Source organism: Passer domesticus, chromosome 2 (assembly GCF_036417665.1).
Source record: "Passer domesticus isolate bPasDom1 chromosome 2, bPasDom1.hap1, whole genome shotgun sequence".
Taxonomy (NCBI): Eukaryota; Metazoa; Chordata; class Aves; order Passeriformes; family Passeridae; genus Passer; species Passer domesticus.
In genome coordinates this window covers 34,353,226-34,375,820 of record NC_087475.1, presented here as the reverse complement: position 1 = coordinate 34,375,820, position 22,595 = coordinate 34,353,226, and the positions used below count along the sequence as shown (strand labels likewise).

At 39.8% G+C, this 22,595-nt stretch overlaps 1 protein-coding gene across 5 annotated transcripts in view; it reads right to left on the bottom strand.

Moving 5' to 3' along the window:
* The window catches only part of LOC135293717 (cohesin subunit SA-2-like), a 57,791-nt gene that overhangs the window by 28,062 nt on the left and 7,134 nt on the right, over positions 1-22,595 (bottom strand). For 3 of the 5 annotated variants that reach the window (XM_064408198.1, XM_064408200.1, XM_064408199.1), the window contains 8 exons: positions 21,506-21,582; positions 17,453-17,524; positions 15,575-15,779; positions 14,356-14,507; positions 13,017-13,090; positions 12,465-12,588; positions 8,442-8,540; positions 6,288-6,367 (listed from right to left, as the gene is read on the bottom strand). In XM_064408198.1, coding sequence (XP_064264268.1) covers positions 6,288-6,367; positions 8,442-8,540; positions 12,465-12,588; positions 13,017-13,090; positions 14,356-14,507; positions 15,575-15,779; positions 17,453-17,524; positions 21,506-21,582 — 883 coding nt within the window. Of the gene's footprint in view, positions 1-6,287; positions 6,368-8,441; positions 8,541-12,464; positions 12,589-13,016; positions 13,091-14,355; positions 14,508-15,574; positions 15,780-17,452; positions 17,525-21,505; positions 21,583-22,044; positions 22,145-22,595 lie in introns of all 5 variants that reach the window. The other 2 variants (XM_064408201.1, XM_064408202.1) reach the window with 1 other exon arrangement.

Genomic DNA, 22,595 nt, shown 5'->3' with positions numbered 1-22,595 from the left:
CAACAAAGAGCACTTACAGGAATAAAAAGACATGATATAATAAATATTAAAAGGCTATGGGGAATTTACAGAAAAAAACAGCAGTCTAACAATATTTCTTTCATTTTTTTTAATGTCAATCTATTATTGAGTTCTTTTAAAGCACTAGTTTCCAGGAAGATGTCTTTGTTGTTTTTTCTCTATATTTTTTTCAAAACCAGTTGACAGCTGGGAATATAAGAAACTTCACAAACATATGGTGATCTGAACTGAACCAATACAGAATCATAGAGTGCTGAGGATGGTCAGCACCTCTGCAGATCATCTGCTCCAACCCCCTGCTCACAAGAGAATCAGCTACAGCAGGTTGATGTGTCCAATCCATGAAGTCAAAGACTCTACAACATCTCTGGCAATGTGTTCCAGTATTGGATCACTCCCTAGTGAAAACCTTTTTCTTATGCTTAAATGAAACTTCCTGTATGAACAGGCCAGTCAAGTGCACACATTTTTCTTATATTTAATTTTTTTTTTCTTTGTATTTCAGGTTTTCTCTCTTTAGCACATTTATAGAAATAATGAATGCAATACCTGAATGTTTGTATTTTAAAAGAGTTCCTTGACTAAATTGTTCAGATAGCTTGAAAAGCTAAGAAATACCTATCTCTCTGGATAGAAATTAAGGACTCTTCCTTTCCAGTACTAATGAAACTGCTTTTCCATAGGTATTTTCTATCCTTAGAAAAGGAATCCTGGTGGACACCAAGTTGAACATGAGCCACCAATGTTTTGCTGCTGAAAAGAAGGTGAATAGTATCCCAATCTGCATTAAGTGTTACCAGCAGGTTTGGGGAGGTGATCCTTCCTCTCTACACGGCACTGGTGAAGCCACACCTGGAGTGCTGTGTCCAGGACTGGGCTCCCCAGGACAAGAGATAGACAGGGAGAGACCAAAAAAGGGTCACAGAGATGATCTGGGGATCATCTCTCCTGGGACTGGAGCATCTCTCCTTTAAGGAAAGATCAAGGGAGTTGGGACTGTTCAGCCTGGAGGAAAGAAGGTTCAGGGGGATCTTAGCAAGGTATGCAAGTACCTGGTGGTGGGAGTAAGAAGACAGAGACAGGCTTCTGCTCCTGGTGCTCAGGACCAGAAGCAAGAGGCACAAACAGAAACACAGGAGGCTCCTTCTGAACATCAGGAAACATGTTTTTACTGTGAAGGTGACAGAGAACTGGCACAGGCTGCCAAGGGAGGCTGTGGAGTCTCCATTGCTGGCGATACTCAAAAGCCATATGGATGCAGTCCTGGGCAATGCGCTCTACGTGGCGCTTCTTGAGTAGGGGGTTGGACCAGACAACCCTTCTAACTTCAGCCATTCTGTGATTTCCAAAATCCCAACCTCCCCATTTTTGTCTTCTAAGAGGTTGGGAATTTATCCATTACATTAATCTAGTGCAGCATTATTTCCTCCCTCCTTGAGACATAAGTAGGTGAGATGCTGCTCCAGCTGCAAATGAAGCACCCTCAAACAGCAGAGAAGTAAAAGAAGGGAGAAGAATCCATTTCGTTTTGCAACACAAGCTGACAGACACTCCTGACACCAACTGAGCACCTGATCTTCTGTTTTTTCCTTTCTTGAGTTGGATGGAATACCTGTGTGCACTACTACTACTATTACTGTTCAACCACTACTCTCTCACCATGATGAAGTTTAGGCTTGTAACTCCCACTGAAATGAGTGCTCAGGCATTTTACCTGCCTCTGCAAGCAGCAGCACTTCACCACACCTGCAACCACCAGCACTAACACTACCACACTAAACATTTGCCTTTCCTTTTTACATCCATCAGGCAGTCATCAACCACACAAAGAATACTTCAAATACACCAGTAATACTGCTGCAAATTTACAGCCCTTAGCATGCCAAGCAACAGATAAAGGTTAAGCCAGAAGTGCCTGCCAGTGTTTAGGTGCCTAAAAATAAACAGGCATGGCCTTCCACATACCAATCTCATGACATACCATTTTCTCTGCACTTCAGTGTGAACATGTCCCAGTCTTCATGTCCCAGAAGGAACTGGGACATTCTAGAGGGAGATCACAGACCCATTTTGTTCTGTATATGGCACCAGTTGAAAGACTGCATATCTTGCTTTTTGTGTCATTTTGTTGCATGCAAGAGGTATGACTGCTGGAGTAGCTTCACTTGGTCTGTGCTGTTGCTCATACCAAGGATAACCATCAAAATCACAAGAGTAAAATAAAAACGCACTTAATGGACTTTACAGAGTTTTACTCTAGTCTTTGTTTTTAGTGGCTGTGGGTAAGAGCTGGTACACATTATGGTGATGACAATCCAAGGTTTAGCATCTCAGTCAAAAAAGAATCTGGTCACTTTGCATTTAAATTTAAGTCAAGTTAAACATCCAAATCTGCAGATGCATTGTCAAAGCAGTATATGTGCACAGAGCACTATCAACCAAAAATAAATGTATGTTAAAAGTATTCTAGTGTTTGCAATAAAAATTTTAAGTACAAAAATCATGTACTACCAAACTGTTCTGCAATTTCACTCTTACTCCTCTGCCCTCATTGAAGGTTATTTCAAGACACACTTTGGTGATCAGCAAAATGACAATATGGTTGCCACTGGAATGTAATAATAGTCCTTCCTCACCCACTGTACAACGGGATTAGCATGTTGCAATACACTGTGATTATGCTGTGGCAGACCGATGTGTTTAAAACTCAGTTTAATTTCTAGTTACGTTTAACTAAAGTAAATCAAAGTCATTTTCTCCTGGGCTATTTATATTCAAGCTAATTGTAGATTTGTGCCCCTACCCATACCACCTGTAACCTTTCCCCATGCATCTACTGTGGTTACCTTATTACTTTTGCTGCTCTTTTCCAAAATCCCTCTACGCTTTTAGGTAGTTAAGCACACAAAAATTAACAGAATTGTCTAGCAGTAGGCACACTGAAATAATTTGCCTCCTAAAAGGCAATGCTTTTTTTACCTTGGTCTCTCATTGTCACTGATGCTTTCTCCCTCTTTATTTCCTTCCTAGTTCTATTCCCTGTCAGATCCTTTGCAACATTAATGCTAACAATTATGCATAATTCAGTACCATTAATAATTTCTATTACGCTAAACCTCATAGGCTCATTTCTGTTTCAGGATCACATCATGCTGTGTAAAAACAGAAATCTACTAGCCCAAAGACTGGCATTCAATTGAGACAACATGCAACAAACAAGAAGGAAAACAATCTCAGCTCACAGAGATACACAAGAAGAAAATACAAATATGGATTTGAAAAAAACCTAAATATACGCATAGGTAGGAAGAGAAATCTGAATCAGCACTGGGATTTTTTTTAATAATGTAACATATATAAGTGAATTGAAAAGATCAGTGTTTTCACTGCCTCTCTAGCTATCAAGAATGTAAAGACACAGCAGCTTTATGGGGCAGTAGTACACAGAGTAGTCAGTGTGTATTCCACAGAACTGGAATGCAGTGATGGTTGAGAGATGCTCAAACCTGTTACCACCATATATGGAGCACAGCTCTCCTGCCACTGTAAAACATCACAAAAATGGTCCATTAGCAACAAGGTCTTGCTGCTGTGCTGACCCAAAAGACAACTATGGAAGTCAGTCAAAGAAAGTTACTGACATAATGCATGTTTCCCAAGAAAAATTACCCAACTGAGTAATTAGAAGAAAAAAAAGCTGTTACTGGATGACTCATGTCATGACATAACAAAATATTTATTCCAAGATTAGAGACATGTTCTGAAGGTCTGTACCTCACCAACGAAGACTTTTTTTTTAATTAATTAATAAATCCTGATCAAATAGAGAGAATTCACATAGAGATTTTTTTCCAGTAGCTTTAAAAGCAGATTTCAGAAACTTGATCTGAAAGGTCTCTCACATCTCACTAAAATCACAGGTTGGGCCACTTGAATTCAGTTGCCAAATTTGCAGATGACAAAAATTAGTCACTCAAAGAGAAACCAAGACAGCATGACAAAAGTGGCAAAAATTTTATTCCACCAATGCATACTAGTAGCCATACCATTTATACAAGCTGTCATTTATTACTTTATCATCCCCTTTGAGGCAGGGGAGTTGCTGTCCCCAACTCAATTTCATACCAGCACTACTGCTCAATATCCAGACACACTTTTTGTGTGTGTCTGGATACACAGAAAAGCTTTGAGCTATGAGACACACCTATTTGAGACACATCAGATCTGCAGGTCTTTGTTTCTGCAGTGCCAGCAGCAAGTCCTTTCTGTCACTGTTGTAGGTACTAAGGCATCAGCTTTTCCTCTGCCAGAAAAGGATCTTGATGCAGGCTCTTATTAAGAAGCCTGTACATGTGACTGGCTATATTGCCTGCATTCTCTTCACACAGAGTTATAGACTGGTCACTATTCTTATCAAAGGGAAGAACTGGTGTTGAATTTGCTTACTTAATTTCCAATGCATAATTTCACCCCTCCAATAATTATGCCAAATCAGCAGGGCTCAGAGCAACTGGGGGGGTAGAGTGGAAGAAAGCAGGATGGCTATGGAACAGATGAGCAAAAAGAAAGAAAAGAATGTATTAGCTAGGTCTCTACATAGCTTAACTACAATTAATTTCATAATGTATTAATTTTACTTATGAAAATTGCATCTTATGATGGAAAAATATCATTCAGAAAACTTTAGATGGCATTTATTCACACTGGAAACCATATTTAAGCAAAATTCAGAAAAAATTGCTTCAGGGAAAAAGCAACATTGATCAAACTTTAATAGCTGCAGCTTGCATTAATGAGAACATGATCCCTTATAATAAAGCCAGAGATGATAAACAGCTGCAGTGCCAATATAGCTCTTGTTAATTCAGATATGGAACAAGTGCAGCAGTAACTGGTGTATGGAATCTTTGTACTTCGACAATGGTGAGCTGCTCCTCCTAGCACAGGGACATGCTGTCCATGGACACAGCATTGTGCTTTGTTCCAGCAGCCAGGCACCATGGGGAACCAAGGGATGCAGAAATGGACATTGTGAACACAGGAACAATATAACCCTGGCTGCTACTACTGATGAGGTCCAAACAATGGCACTACCTTCAGAAGAGGGTGCAGCGCTCATAGCATCATATGCTGTTCTGATGTGCCTATTGAAGAAGCCCTGGAAAAATGCCATTCAAACCAGTGGAATGTGAAGTGAGACAGGAGACAATAAAGCAGCACCTCAATATACAAACACACGTGAAATTTAATGTAAATATCTACAGCACCATATTAGTTGGACCACTAAAGTCTACATGCTCCTCTTAGCAATGACTAATACTTCTGGCTTAAATAGAGAAGCAAATCCCACAAGGCTATTGGATAATGTCTCATGCTCCACATGGAAATAAGCATCGGCATCACCAAAATTCAACTTACACAATCAGACAGAGGAGACACTGAGTCCTAACATCTCAACTGTATTATCAATGGAATGCAGTGAAGTTTTTATTCCCATTTTGCTTTGAAAAAGAGGGACAGAAAATTTATTCTACACATATTTTTCAAATAAAGACATTTCTAAAATAAACATGCCACTCAAAGATGTATCAGAAAAAGATTTATATAATTCTCTAATACTAAGTGTCATTCTTCCCCACACTTCCAGCTTACCATTATCCTACCAAATCTATGGCTGGCAGGTAAATTTCCAAAGAAAACAACTCTTCTGTTAGTCTTCCACCTCAGCAAAATCACACACTTGATCATTTCATGTCTATGGGCTCAAAGGCTACCAGATTCTCCGCCCTGGAGCCAAGAATCTGAAAGTCCAAATTCTAGCAACAGCCTCAGAGCTCAAAGTTTCCTGCATCAGGTGCAGAGACAGGGAAGAAGGCAGAGTTCTCCAAGCTTCTGGTCAAGACCTGGCAATCCTGGGACAGAAGATGGGGTGGGGACCCCATCTTCAGTGGGAACTTCCCCCAAAACAGTCCAATGCTCTTTTTGAGAAAGGCCAAAATTAAAAGAAGGACGAATTTCCTTTCAGAGGGAAACATAAAGATATAAAAACACAGTTTTCAGATTGAATCTCAGCACAAGGATTTTCTTAACATTGGCATTTCCCACAGAAAGAAAATGTCATGTCTTGAGCAGCTTTAAGTAACTCATATCCTGCCAGAAGCAACTGTTTCCCAACAAGTAAGTGATTACAGGAAGATTCATCAGGTTTGTACCTGGATCTTGTTGCCATTAAAACAATACAGTAAATTAAAAAAGAAATTATTTACTGTGACATAAGCATCAAGAGTTTCATGGCTTGAACTGCTACTTCATGGTCCTTGTCCAGAGGCATGGACACAATTCGATCCTAATGGATGTAAAATGACAATAAAAAGATGTAACATGGTTTGTTCTCAATAAACATGTATTTTTGCTACAGCTAGACCATCTACACTAGTATAGCAGAGATTTATTTTTATTTCAGCAGCTATTTCCTAAGAGACATAAGGCAACTTGATTACTACCAAGTAGTTCCCCAGCCCCTGAAAATTAACAGCATGTTAATTTTTAACTGAATTAATCATGCAGTAATATGATATTTTTTATATATGTAATGTATGCGTTCACAAGAAATTAACTACACACTACAAATTAAAAGTGACTGACAACTTGTTTCTAAGATGTTACTACTGGCACTTCAGTACATTAAATGAAGGTAAGCCTCAAATTACAAGCATTATCTAATCAGTTTCTCCCACTAACAGTAAAGTGCCTGCACCTACACATTACACAAGTCAGTGCCTTGCTGAAAAGACAGAGTTTAAGTCATAAAGATACCTCATGGCATAGCAGCAATATTGCTGACCTCCAGAATTCACAATATTGTAACTTAGCACACACGCAAACAAGTCAAAAAACTGAAAAACTTTCCATCCCATGAAACCAGAAACTTGCACACCTCAGTATGGCCTATATCTTTAAAATATATTACACCTTTAGACTTGCTTGATTTGGAACTGTTTTAGTTTCCCCATTTAATACACGGTTTCTAAATCTCTACATTCATTTTCCTTTGCACCTTCCTTTTTCTCACAATCCAGTTAGAAGGTATCTAAATCCACAAATCCTGAGTCTGAACACTCAAGAGTAACAGAGGGAGCATGTATAACTCCTGTTTGCAGGAAATAGATTGATGGATATATGATTACACTCCCCATCACTGAGAAAGCATGCTTTAAACTTTGAAATTGGTATTTTGTGTGTAGCTGTTTGGATTTCTTTTGTTTAGAGGGGATGGAGTTGGTCTTGGGTGTAGGTTTTTTGACTGGGGGATGGAGTAAGCAATGATCCATTTATACTGCATCCTCCACACAGGGAGATCACAGCACAATCAGCCTGGAGCTATTTCATCACTCTTTATTGAATATCAATCCTGCATTTGGTTACAGAGCTTTCAGCAGTCAGAAAATAAGGGACTACCACATAATCATTTAAAACAGGGGTCAGTCTTAGATAGCTGAATTTAATTCTGAATAATTTATTACTAAGATACCAATATTAAGCCATTTCATGTTCTTTGAGGATATGTGATAAGCATTCTTCACTATCAGAAACTGCTTTGACACATGGGTTTTGCAAAAAGACCACGGTTTTGCAAAAAGACCATGGTTTTGCAAAAAGACCATACCACATGCAGGAATTGATTTTTCCTGACATTGAATCATGTGCTGATTCACAGGGACTGAGATATCAATCACACCATCCTGAGCTTTCTTACTCAAATACTGAAAAGGTGCAACCCTGCTAGGGTAAGAGCAGCTGACAAAATCCTTAGCAAGGCCAGGGTTAAAAAAAAAGTAAAGGGCTTACTTTTAAATGAGTCGGGATATTGGAATATGACAAAGGCAGAGTACAGGGTCAGTGAAGCCACGAAACAAGCGTTCAAAACTACAGTGTATCACCTGATTTGTTCAGAAAGGAGATAAGGGATCCTTCTTCAAGATTTATACTGACATGGTAGATCAAGAGAGAGCCATTCCCACATCAGTGTGATACATGGACAGCCAGTCCACTAACTACGAGGTTAACCCATTATCAGGAACAGCAAAAAGAGGATCTTTAGCATAGGAAATTATTTGTCATCTGCCAAAGATCCTGTAAAAAAACCTGGGCCAATCTGGATAAATGGTGGAGATAACTGACCACAGTGCATGCTAACACCATTTTGTGTGAACTAAAGTGAAATGGAAGAGTTCATAGAAATAGAGGGAAACATCCCTCCCTGCAAAACTCCTTCATCTATTCAGTCAACAAGGCTGTTTCTGCAGGAGTCTAAGCCCTCTCAGCCAAGAGAGTGGGGAGATCAGCTCTGATCAAAACATCAGGCCCTGTGTACACACCCAACCTAGACTTAAAAAACCAGCAAACAGTAATTTATTTACCTTGAACCTGTTAGTAAAGAGATCCATCCTGGAAGCAAGCTCTTTTCTGCTATAAATTCCCTGCAGTCCCAGAAGACATTTCAACCGCACTTCGGCTTGCTGTAAGACAAAGAGAAATTGGCTAACAGTAAAATACATGTATCTTTGTTAGTCACTATCAGCATTTACATCATGTAAATAAGAGCTCTTTGTGGGTGCCTACAGCAGACTATCCAAATGCTGCCTCATCTTCTTTATCAGTGACATCAGTACCAGTTTGTTTGTGTGTACACACGCTCATCTCTCTCTCACACAGACAGAGGAAGCCTGCAGTGAGGCAAACTCAAAGGTGACATCAAAGTTTGGGTATGGCTTCCTAAGAGTCAAAGAAAGTCAAAGAAAGTCTCACAGACCACAGTTAATAAAAGCAACAGAATGCAAAAGATGCAGGGATTGTGCTATTCATGTTAAAGATACAAAGACAGGAGTATGGATGGCCCACTCAGTACAACCAGCACCCTCCCATACATCAGACTTTGCCTGCTCCTTGTCAACAGCTGACTGGGACAATTGTTAAACACAGACAAGGAGTCCAAGAAATTACAGAGTTCTCTAAATTCCCAGAGGAAGAGGTACAACTTAGAAATGCACTGCGGGTTCTTACAGAGTTAAGCATCATGCCTTCTCCCTATTTCTGTTTTATATTAGAATGCAATATTTTAAGCATTGTAGGAAAAGGGTTGCTTTGAATTCAGCCTAATTAGTTAATTTACACAAAATATATTTATCCATACAAGGTGTTATTTCATACTATTAGTACTGCTGCTTCATAGGTGCCTCAAAAAGAAGCCTTTTCCTTAGCCAGCTTTTCAATTAGCTCATGCATATTGTTACATCATTCAATGGACATAGCCTTAAATGGAACTAGGAGAGTGACTTTCATGATCCAACATAGAAAAATCATGTGTTCTGTAAATTTATAATGCTAAGCATATCAGCAGAGACACTAAGGTGAACTGCAGGCTTTGAATCATTCTCTTCAGATTTCTTTCTTAAGTCCTCTTGCTAACAATAGTAGCAAGAATAAACATGGAAATCCAAGAAAGGAGACCACCTACACACAGGCTATTCATTGCTACAAGTTCCTGTTCACCTGCTTAGATGGAAAGCCAAGGATGATATTCAGTGGCAGGCTTTGACTAACGGTTTTGTTTATGACAGCTTTTTGCTAGAAATATAAAATAAAAGATCAACAGGTAACAATATACACTCTTGTCTAATCTGCCCATGACACACCAGCAGGGCTTATTCTATATTGTATTTTAAAGTCTCTGAGGAAGAGACTGTTGCCCACACCTGCTGCTTGCTACTGCCACATACTCGCTCACAGACAGTCCTAAGGTGGCACCCATCACTGCACACTGGCACAAACTCAGCTCAGCCAATGTACTGCAGCAAAGCTGGCTTGGATCTTTGATTCTCTCGGCTCTTTCAGTTGCCCTTGGCTCTCCATCAGAACACTCTGCTTGTGAATAGGGACTGAATTTGTGTGTGGGGAAAGGGACAGCAGCATGCACTGGTTTGCTGAATGCTCATACAGCCCTTGGCACACCCCTGGTAATGTCAGCTGGCAGTCAGGTGGAGCCAAGCATAGGCCTGCAGACATAAAGTGCAACACATTAAAGTGCACCATCTCCTTTCTGAGGTTTCTACCCAAAAGCTCTCAGTCACAGCCCCACACATGTATGCTCCTTTAAGTGCTGAGAAAATTAACTCTAGTAAATAGAAACATATAACTAATTCTATGACTACTTCTGTTATTTTTCCTAAGTTCTCATCTGTATTTTCCTTGCTTCTCCTTCTCAACCACCTCCCCTTTTCTAAATTCAACATTCCCCATAGTTTTGGAAGGATGTGAAGTAATGTTGAATGATCAAGAATATCTCCCTACCTTCAGGTTCCTTCAACAGCAGCATCAGCAAACACAAACACTCAGCCACTTACTCCCCTCATCAGAACTACCATTCTAATCTTGACAAAAAACATGCCTGTTTGGTCCTTCAAAGCTGTGATAGAGTGAAGGGGAATTATGTAAGCACATTTTCAGGATACCCTGAACACATACACTGTCCCTCAGCTGTATCATAGCACATTTTGATCCTGACCTGATGACAGAAAACATCAGCAAAGTGGTGGGCAGCTCAAGTGACCTCAGAGAGCTCTGCACAGGCTCCAGCACGGTTTGAGCACATTCAGTTATGAGATTTCAGCTCCACCACTATCACAGAGGTGAGGCCGTTCAATAAACCTTACAAACACAGGCTGCGACCTGGATGGTTTGATAGGACTGCTGGGTCAACACATCCCAGACTATGAACTGGGAAGGTCTACTTCTGAGTTACTCCTGAATGGCAAAGACAACCCAACTGTCATTTGAGGTAAAACAATTTTTTAAATTGCACTCCCTCCCCAGCCCCCCAAAAAATCCATGGCAGTATATAGAAAACACTGCTGCCCCTGTTGGTGCTCTCGTTTTGAAATCAGACAATTTGACAGTGGCTGCAAATCACAAAGCACAGCCAGGACTGCAGCCACCAGTAGTGGCACACTACCAGGTCTCAGCCAAATGTAGAATATGGAAAACACCTCACTTTATCTCACTCTGCTTGCATCTGCATTGCTTTCAGATTAAAAAAGCCTTAGAAAAAAACCCAATTATTTCCAGTTTCCAGTAAATGGCACTGGGTGAGCTGTGTGCATTAATTAGAAACACCAGCTGCTAATCTTCACTGCAGAGTACTGCAAACGAAGCCACATCATCTTCAAAAAAAAAAAAAAAACAAAAAAACTTTTTCTTTTGAGAATTCCCCAAAGTGAACACGTACTAAAAAGACATTGCGACCAGATAAAACGCATGCAGGAACAAACGACAGCTCTCGAAGCGGTGCCGTCCCGCACACCCCAACTCCCCTCAAGGGCCGGCGCAGGGCGGGCAGCGGAGCCTGGCGCGCCCCCTGCCGGCCCGGGCAGGGCACGGCGCCATCCCGCAGCGCGGCCCTGAGACCGGCCCGGCCCCGGCCGGGCTGCACAGGAGACACAGGCACCTTCAGAGGCGGCCCGCACACGTACAGCCTGCCCATTCCGCTAATTAGCCCTTCCCGATAAGGCTCTCATGCTTCTTCGAAGCAAGAGAACAAGCGTTTTTTCACAGAAGCACAGAACAGGTCAGGCTGGAAGGGACCACAGTGGGGCACCGGGTCCATCTGGTCCAGCCTCCCTGCTCAAGCAGGGTTATCCCAGCTCAGGATTGTGTCCAGACAGTTCTGAACATCTCCACTGAGATGCTCATAATCTCTCTGGGAAATCTCTAGGGAACAGTCACCCACACATTAAAGAAGGTCTTCCTCATGTTCCAGTGCAACTTCCTGGTTATCAATTTTTGCCCACTGCCTCTTGTTTTCCTGCTTGGTGTTTTGGACTGACTGACTTATTTTGGTTTTTTTGCTTGTTTCTTTTGGCGGTATTTGGAGGATTTTTAAAAGTGCCTCTACTTTTATACCTTTTGGGAAACGGCTGGACTTCCTGTAAATATTTTTCTGTATCTAAGTCCAGTTGAGAAATGCAACATTGAAGACTATTCTGCTACAATAGAATTGTAGTAGACAATATTTATTTGTTCGTTCTTTATAAATCTAAACAAAATTTTAAATGTCGATCAAGCCTAAAAAGCAGAATTTCAGTCAACATTTAACCCTCTCAAAAGATATAAGCCATTTTACAGTTCAGAAGTAACTCCCAATTCAGTGACATATAAATGTAACTGCACATACAGGGATACACACAGAACTGGAAAAAACGTTCAGTGTTATTTAGTGTTAAAATGGCTTTCAAAATATAACCTGAAATGGGGAAGAAAGTAAATTCTTATTGTACAACTAGAGTCTTAAACATCTACTCTCAAGAAGTTAAATGCTAGGATTCTTAAAAAAAAAAAACAAACTTAATGTACTGCCCTAAGTAAAAAAAAAAAAAAATATACTTTACCTTATCGTAGAGCATCCATCCAACATATTTTAAGTAGCTATCATTCAAAAAAGCATCTGGGTATGTTTTGATCCAGCTGCCAATTTCTTCAATGCAAGTTGCTCTGATCTCAGGGATAACATCACTGTGAAATTATAAAATCATAATATTAATACATCAAAAATTAATTTTAAAACCAATTATATTATTTGCAATAATTTTATATTCTGGAATTTCAAAAGCATGTATAATTCAAAATGTTCCAACTATCCTCATATTAATATTATAAGTTATTCTTCAATCTTAGACCACTTCTAGCCACAAACTATTTTGCAATTCTGGATATCTTCTCACTCACAAACACACTGCTCTACAGCCAGCAGGAAGAACTGAAAGAACACACTAGAGAGGTCCTTTTAGAAACCCAGAGTCTTAAAAATAATTTAACTGCTACACTTTCCTTGACACCATCAGTGCCTCCAGGATGTTTAACTTGATTCTCCTATCCGTACAAACTGAGCAAGAGTTTCTGGGGAATGCAGATACACATCACAGCTTTATTTTTACTCTTACCGGTAACGGTTTAGAAACGTCCCTTTGAAAATTGCATTCATCATGTTCTGTATCTCTAGAAGCTTATGCTCATACTGAAATACAAAGAGAACTGAATGTTAATATTGGTCCCACAATTCACTAGACATGAAAAATTTTCATCAGGGCCTTTGGAATACTACTGTGATGCAAACTGCTGGTGTTTACATGTGGTACCAACATAAAATGAGGGGTCTGTATGTGCACTAGCAACTGGCTTTTTTGTGGCTACATCCTGAGGAAAGACTTATTGGATACCAACTGCTAGCCTTGGGAAACAAGCTACTTGTTTGATACAGTGAGTCTTGATCTATCAGAAATCACACAGAAAGATACAGCACAACTATTAGGTGATCCTCACATACAGATCCAAATTCTCTTTTCATGTACTTGAACAGAGATGTAAAAAAGACAGACAAAGAAATTTTCAAAATACACAATGAGCCTATTAAAAAACTGAACCCTGAAAATGTAGGTAGGAATTTCTGAAAATCCACGTCACCTAATAAAAATAAAAGTATTCTCTCATCAACAGCATCAGGAAGGGTAACAAGTTTGGGTTTTCCCTCCAACACACCCATTTCCTCTGTCTTTGACATAAGATCAGACTTATAATGATACTAATATATCCTGTCTCACCCAAACACTCCTCCCCACAAAAAGGGTATTGTCTCAGAGAAGCCCACAGACACCTACAACTCAGAACAGAGATAAGTGATTCTAAGGCCAGGAGACAAGGAACTATACCTGATGTTCATTCACCAAGTCACCCTCTCCCTCAAGCCAGAGTTATTTTTTACAGTTATAGCTCCGCCTCTGGGAGTTGAAAATGAGCTGTCTTTGAGCAGGGAAGAAACAAGAGAAACTGAAAAGCAAAAATGATACAGGACATCCCTGAAGTTCAATTCATTTTTGTAATGGATTACTTACACAGAGATGACACTTGGCCTGTGTCCCTTTTGATTCATCACTAAAACTCGGGCTTGTAATTTGTACAAACATACACAAAACTGCACTCCCACAACACCAGAGCTACTGAGACAATTAAATTTGTGTGTAAATCCGTATCTGTGTGAAGATCAAGGGCTAATGACACCAATTTAGAAAAGCAACCAGCAGGACAGACATCACAGGTTAACAGTACATAGGGCAGTTTTTACCTTAGTCATATTTGTACCACTTAATCCAGCCAGTCACACCTGCTCTGCACCATGCATTAGATAAACATATAAAACTCAAAGAACCCCAGGGACCCAAAAACCAAGCACCCAGCAATCCTTTTACACCTTCACAAATCTCCCATACAAGACACCTCCCTAACCTCTTTCCTTTTTCTCTCTAGCTGGTCAAGTCTGTAACTGGTCCTCTTGCCACTTAGCCTCTTCTTCTCCACCTCATACAATTTTTGAGCGTTGTGCTTGTTGACATCAAGGTTCAGATGGACGCTTACAACTGCTGTGAGAAGTTTCATTGCTAAAAAAGAAACAAACCCAGCACAATTAGCTTAGCTCAGAGATATGCAGCATAAATATATTCACCACTTTACCACAAAAAGGATATGGTTAGCCAAATCCAGTTTATATTGAAAATATGAACACTACTAGATTATAGTAATTTGCTTTAAAATATAGTGTTTATTTTAAAGGCAGAGTATCATCAAAAAGGGAAAATTAACTTCTATTTCTGGTGATTTAAAACTTTTGGTCAGAGTTCTAATCAGAGAAGTAATTTACTGGGCAACGCTCTTGTAAGTTTATGTAACTCTGACATTTCTGAAAAAGAATCTAGAATTGTGGAACAGCTGATTGTTGGCAACCAAAAAGAGAAAAAGGAAATAACAGTGAGGCTGGCTCAGAAATTGCTGGGAATCTTAATACACTACTGGAATGGACTAAAATCCACATTCCTTTAAGGATTGCTGGATGGTTTGAACAGATTTCAAGTCACTTTTTTTGAGCCCTCAAAGCAAACAGCATACTTTAGAATAAATTATAGTTTAAGTGCTCTTTGCATGGCAAAGAGGGCATTTACTGGCTTTAGGGGGAAAAAGTAGTAACTTTAGTACCATCACACTGCATAAAACAAAAATGTGTAACAAGCAACATTCTTTTTTTGCACAGAGACCACAAGAATAGCAGTTCTCCAAAGGAAGCTTCTTAAGGTGAAGCATCTACTCATCACATTAGTTAGTGGAGGGAGAAAAACAACAAAATAGAAAACTGTGAAAAATCAGTTACTGAAAAATATAATACTCAGAACAGCAAAATTCTGAAGTCAGTCATGTCGGGTTTTAAAGATTTCTTTATAAAGAAAACATTGTGTTAGACCTATCATATCTAAAGTATTCAAATTCAACTCAGATACATCTAGGAACAAACAGTTTATATTACAGACATTCATATAACATACACTAGGAGGTGGGTACTCTCAGTGCATAAGAGAACTGCTCCAGTAAACAGTTTTTCAATTTAGAGCAGTTTTGTTAGTACACAAGTCAATATACCTCAGCATCTCTAGAGCAACTCTGCAAGTGATTTTACCTGCCAAAGTGCTTGTGTGCCTGAATGCTCTGACCATGGAATCTGCTAACCCTGTAAGCAGTGAGATGATGGCATCCATCAAGTAGTTATCATACAGGATGCTGCACTGGCATTGCTGGACAAGCACTGCAATGAATTCACAGAAATTGGCCTTGAACTTCTTCCAATAGGGTCCTGTTCTGATCAGTGGGTAGTCTTCATTGTCCTGCACAAGAAAGATAAGTAGAGAGAAAACACACTAATTAGTTCTGCTTGTGCATTCCCATCTCTCCCATTGAACATCAGAGAGAGTTTTGCTGACAGACAGTTTCACTTCATCCCTTGTAACATTTTTCATCGTCAGTATTCCAAAGTAGGGACAAGCAACTAGGATACAATCAAGCAGAGAGACAAAATAGCTTTATTTGTGCTACACTGTCATAACAGCTCACTTTTGATAGCAATGTAAGCGAGGTAGCTGTGAACAGACAGGAGGGAGAAAGTGTGTGAAGGCATAAACCATGAGCACTCCTGGTTTATTCTAGTTTCTCACAGGTAGCAGTGCTTCCCCACTTCCCTATCCTTCCTCTTCCTGCAAAATTATGGTAAAATCCAGGACGAAAATGAAGTAAGTGAAAAGTGGAGACTAACAACTGTGGTGTGAACAGGACAGGACTGTTCTCCTCAGCAGCACTGCCAGCTTGAGCAGTTTATCAGGCTAAAGCTTAATGCCAAATACTCAGTCATTCACCTATACCACCTGCACCTGGGTCTCCAAAAACCCCCACAGAAACAGAAAGTGGGAAATACTTTTGACATCGTGCAAAAAGCAAGCTACAATAAAAACATGTCCACGGGTTTTTTTTTCCTGCCAGGAGGAAAGCAGACAGAGGGAAGGTAAAATGGATTCTCCCACAAAGTAGTGGAAAGCACACTAGACAGACTTTGTAAATGGCAGCCTCAGACAGTGTGAACGTTTATTTCCTGTACACCTCACAGATCCCAGGAATGGCTCAGAATATGAAATTGCATCTTCATAGTTTCCATGTGTGAGTGGAGTCAAGAAACTCCAAAACTTCACTCACTCTGGAAAACCTCTTCCTAAAGGCTGGGTGCTGCTCAGCTGGTCCTTCACCAGTGGGCAAACACCTTCTCAGCCACATTCTACCACAGCATCACACTCTCTTGTAACTATGTTTCCAATGCATAGCGGTTGCTGCTTTCTTTAATGAGACATGCAAATACAGGATGATCACACGGCTGGCTGCAACCCAAAGCACATCAAAAATTTGGGATATGCTCCTGACCAGGCTGTAAGAGTCAGTTCAGAGCCTAACAGCAGCAGCAAGTGCCAAAACAGAAAGGGAAGTTTCCAGCAAGCCTCATTTAATGCTCCTTGATCATCACATGGACAGTTGAAAGACCACCTACAATTTCAGGAAATACCTGCTTTATCACCACAGCTTACTCCTCCATCTGAAAAGCAGCACAAAATACACAAAGACTTCTCACCTTTTAAGAGCACTTCTACTGCCCATGTTTATCACACTGGGATACTCTTTAATGGTAACATGCACACTGTAACCATATACAACATGGAGGGCACACCACCTAAATCCAGGCACCAAACCTGGGATTCCCTTACATTCCTTTCATAACCACTAGAGAAATAACTCTGCTTCCAGAAATCAAGTCAGGCCCTTAATACAGGTTCTTCCAGAGAACTATTCAAATCACTCAACAGAGTGATATGAGCTCCTGCTCTGACTCAATCAGGAAATGTTTCCTTCTTTTATACACAGTCTATGGAAAGAGAGGAAAGTCAAAATGAAGTGCCAACAAGGAGCTCAGATAAATTCCCCACAGAATTTGGAATGTGGAAAACTACAACAGCCCTACCATGTCCACTGGCCAAGTAACTGTCAGGATCCAAGGATAGGCCATGAATTTCTTATACTGCAACCCAGTTTCCTGTAATGTAGGAGACAAAATTTTGAAAGCTTGTTAATGAAATGGCATAGCTAATTCATAGACAAAAGCATTACAAAACATGCAACATATTTCAAAGGCCATTAGAATTTCAGCTAATGTGTGCTACAGGTGGCCCACACAAGCCAAAATACTACAAAAAACCTAAATCCTTCTTATCTGGGATTTGTTGGTTTTTTTAATAACCAATGACAGAGGAAAGACACACTTTTTATATAAAACCCGAGTTGTCTTGTTACTAATAGGAGACAACTTGTTTACAAAATTATAAGCAGACATATACAAGGTATAACCCTCATTATAACCCTCTAAGATATGGCTCCTCAGCAAGTCTAGAGTACATAACCCTTTTCAATGTTTGGTACCTAGATGTAAAACATCTAAACCCTTAAAAAATCTTTCTGAGCTTTTCAAATTAGAGAATGTTTTCAGCACTAGTGTGACTTGATTCAAGATGTTTCCTCAACTCTGCAATTATTCCAAAACAGAAGGTATTAAATCTAGAGTTCTTTATCAGGTTCAGTGAAGCTCAAGTATTTCTACCACCATCTAGCTGTACAGTTAAGCATCAGAGTGAACTCTTCCCTTCCTAAATGTCTAAGCAACAAAACGGGAAAGGAAAGAAAAACTACATAAGAATAAAGAACTGCAAGAAACAAATGTCACAAACAGGAACAAAAGCAGAAGAAACAGATTATCTTAAAATAGAAGAAAAACAAAAAACAGTGTAAAGACAAGACTGTTTCATCACTGAGGAATTCTATGGCTCACAAAGATTAAATAAATGCCTCAATGACCATATTAAAGCCATTCTCCGCTTCCAACATCAATACAAGTTTTCACAGAATTACAGAAATTGGAAAGGACTCTTTGAGATCATCTAATCCAACCCCACCTGCTCAAGCAAGGTCAGCCAGCATAGGCAGCCCAGTGCTGTGTGCAACCAGCACTTCTGCTCTCAACTCCTGAAAATGTGGTTAGCATAACTAATGTGATTTTAAGAGGCAAGCAGCCCTTCTCTGTGACCAAGCACGTCACATATTCATTCCCTTTCCCTCATTACCAGGCCCTGAAGGTCCTGTGAACCAAGCAGACAAATCAAACAGATTAACTTTCCTCCCTCATAGCCTCACAGCTCCTGGGTGCCAGACCAGTCGCTCCCTTCCTTACCTACCCTGCAGGTCCAGGCATTCAGCCAGGCAGGTGGTGCAAATGACCCAGTCAGAGCACTGTCAACAAAATCAAGGTACTGCAAGGTCTAAGTGGTGAACTCTGACCCGAACTCCTGCTGGACAGTGAGACTTGAGCTACATTATAAATTCTATATTATGCTATTATATTGATTCTGCTTATAGAAATCCGGTGCCATTTTAATAATAAATTCTGCTCTGTACTAATAATAACACACTGTTAAGAAATAAAGCTTTAACTACAATTGGTGCCATCATCATTCTGCAAAGGATCCTTCAAAGTACACGTCTTTTCCCTCAGTGTCAGGTGATGCCATGAGCAGCCAAATAATATCTTCAGAGACTCCACAACCTCTCTTGGCAACCGGTTCCACTGTTTGACCATTCCCTCAGTAGAAGTTTCCTTGTGTTGTGGTAAAATTTTGTCCATTTTAGCTTGCATCCACTGCCCATTTTGGCTTGCCTTTGTGCTCACCATCTTATGGAACACCATTGAGTGGAGCTGTGCTTCCTCCTTGTCCTTCTGTCACATGAAGTATTTTAACACATGGGCCAGATTCCTTTGAGCCAGCTTCTTTCCAGACTTAGCAGGCTCAACTCCCTCAGCCTCTCCCCACATCAGAGATCATAAATCATCTTTGTGGCCCTTCACTGTCTGGCCTGACTCCAGCAAACCCATCTCTCTTGTTCTGTAAGGTTCAGAACTTGACTCAGCACTCCAGATGAGTCTCAGTAGTATGAGCAGAGAGGAAAGATCATTCCCTCATGACCTACTGGCACTGCTCTGTCTAATGCAGGCCAAGAGGCTGTTCGTCAACTTTGCAGCAAGGGTGCATTGCTGGCTCGTGTTCATTTTGTCACCCACACCAAGATCCTACACAGAAGAGCTCCTTTCCAGCCAAACAGCCCCCAGTGTGTAATGGTGCACAGGGTTATTCATTCCCAGGTTCCTAGGGCTTCCTGCTGTAGAACTTCATGAGGTTCCCCTCTGCCAAACTCCAGTCTGTTGAGGGTCCCTCTGAACAGCAGAACAGCCACATGATTTGGCAGCTAACCCTCCTCGTTTTGCATCATCTATTTTTGCTATGATTTAACATTTGTTATGAGTAAACTCTGCCCCAGTGTCCAGGCCATTATTAAATATGTAAAACAGCATTGGCCCCAATATCAAACTGGGGTACAGCACTAGTGACTAGCCTCCAACTGGACCTTTTGCCACTGATCATTTCCTCACAGGCTTGGCTGTTCCACCAGTTTTCAGTCCACCTCACTGACCACTTAAATAATTCATACTTCACCCACCTTGTCCATGAGGATGTTAGGAATTCTTTTCCTGCCATACTGAAGTCTATTAACAATTCCCACTAATATTAGTAAGAATTATAAGAAGAATTGGTACTGCTGCAGTTAATTAACTGAACAGCAACAACATGATTGAATCACTGAAATCATCAAAAATTAATCCTCTGAATGCTAGACACAAATAATAAAAATTCAAAGCAAGATGATACTGAGCAAATATCTGACAATATTTTCCAGTCTTATTACTACTTTCACTATTACTGTCATTACTTTTTTAAAAAATGCTTTTGAAATCCCAGTAGTCCCATATGACACTCCTCAACTAACTTAAATCACTAACTTACAATTCCATCTTATTTATGAAAAAGATAAGAGAGAACTTACTTTCTTTACAGAGCATGGAGAACACAGCTTCTAAGACAACTGCAGAGCCTGCCGTTCTGCCCATGAGGACAGGTGAAAAGGTTACAGACCTGTAATATTTTCCAGGCTGATGGTAAAAATAATCCTATCTTTGTATCTGCCAGAGTGCCTGCACAATCATGAGTGTTATTCAGGGCTGATTTAGTTGGCAAAGAAGTGCCAGACTACTAATTCATATGGCCAGACACATACAGATTCATGTCTGTCAAAAAATTAGCCCAAGTGCTACTACACTTCTAAAATAAAGAAAACCATGTTGGCAAATTCATCCTCTGTGGGAATTTCTACAGCAGCTGGTCTTTGAGAGATGCTCAATTAAAACAAGGCTGATGGCTGCTGCTTGACAAATCAATTCAGAAGTGACAAATATAGGGGAAAAAAGCATGGAAACAACTGTGAAAGCACTACAGAAAATTTAATGTTGCCATAATTATTCAAGGAGCAGTCAAGCAGTGAAACAGCTTTGTAAAGCTATTTGCTTTTCTTAACAATCCACAAGAAATTAAATACTCACTACTGTTGTCACAATTATCTAACAATCTGAAATGCATTTTTCTTCTTCTATATGACGTAATACAGTTATTACAAATCATAATTGTCAGTAAAGCAGAAAGAACATTTTCAAATAAAATATCAGCTAAAAATATCTTTTAATTAACTCATCAGTAATCCATATCAGTATTTTTAAAGGACCTATCAACCAAATACCAAAGGAACCATTTACCTGCTGCAGTGCTGGGCTGTATCTACCTCTACAAAGTCATTATCAAAAGAACTACTAAGAGGAAGATTCAGGAAGGCTTCAGTCAGACAGCCCTAATAAAACTCTCAAAAAAAAGTAACTTAAAATAAAACATATCCTGCTGCTGCTAAAACAGGTCACTACGACAACAAATTTCTCTTGAAAAAAAAAATCAGGTTTATTTTACTAAATTAATGAAGTGGTATAGAGCTCCTGATAAGCAACAGGAATTCCATCCAGGTTGGCTGTTAAGGTAGAGCCTATTGTTTATATAAAAAAGACATGCAAAATCAAAGTGGTACCTACCTTATCAAAGGTCTCTGTCATTTTTTGCATGACGTCTTTCTTGTACAAACTTTGAAACATCTCTGCTGTTACCATGCCTAAAAAAAAGTAGCTTTTTTAAAGAATTACTGACAACTCTATAACATTAATCAAGTCCAAACCATAGTAAGAACTTCATTAAATTTAGAAACACTGAAGACAAGGGAATTCTGTTTTATGCACGTACACTGGTACAGGCAACATATACATAAAGAGGCACATTAATTAATTGATAGGAAAAAGTATTGAACCAAAACTGAAATTCCCATTACAGAAGTCTGCTCTGTGCTGTCTAGAAAGGCTATTTTCTCTGTTTATTCATTTACTTCAAGGATTGACTAAAATTTTGCCCACTAGTGAAAAACCCCCAAAGTATTTCTCATAAGAGAAGGCGTATTAGTCAAAGACCTAGGGGAAAAAAAAATAAAATTTAAAAAAAGACATGTAAAAAGTACATTTCTAGCTGCTTAAATATACTCAGAAGTTTCAAACCAACAGGACAGTCTTCTTAAATCTCTTACTTGCCATCCTGAAGAATTTCACTAGCAGACTGTCCCCAGAAGGCAGTGCTTCAGTGATTGTTATGAAACAGACAGCTTCACAACTCTCTAGTAAAAGCAACTGCAATGAGGCAAGAGATTGCTTTTCTAGCCACCAAGGCAGGGAGTTGAATTTGCTAGCTGCTTATTTTCAAACAAGAATACTAGCAAAACAAAAGATACCAGGAAATATAAAACAAATGCCAACTGAAACACTGGATTTTAATTAGAACACTCATCAAAAGCACTGTCCCTGTGTGAGGATTCTCCAAAGCAATGTGACATGCCACTTCAGAAACATGACCCTGCAAACCTTGTTCAAATACAACTCGCAGAGCTGGAATGCTGTTAGCACAAAGAATTTAACCAGCAGCATTCTATTCTATTTTGCCTGCCCATCTGGAGTTCGTCTTAACGAACAGAACAGATCATAAGTTCATGATTTACTGCAGATAAAAACTCCATTTCAAAAAGCACACTTCAGACTCCTCTCACACACAGACAGTGGAAGGGGCTGCAAAGAAGGTAAATTA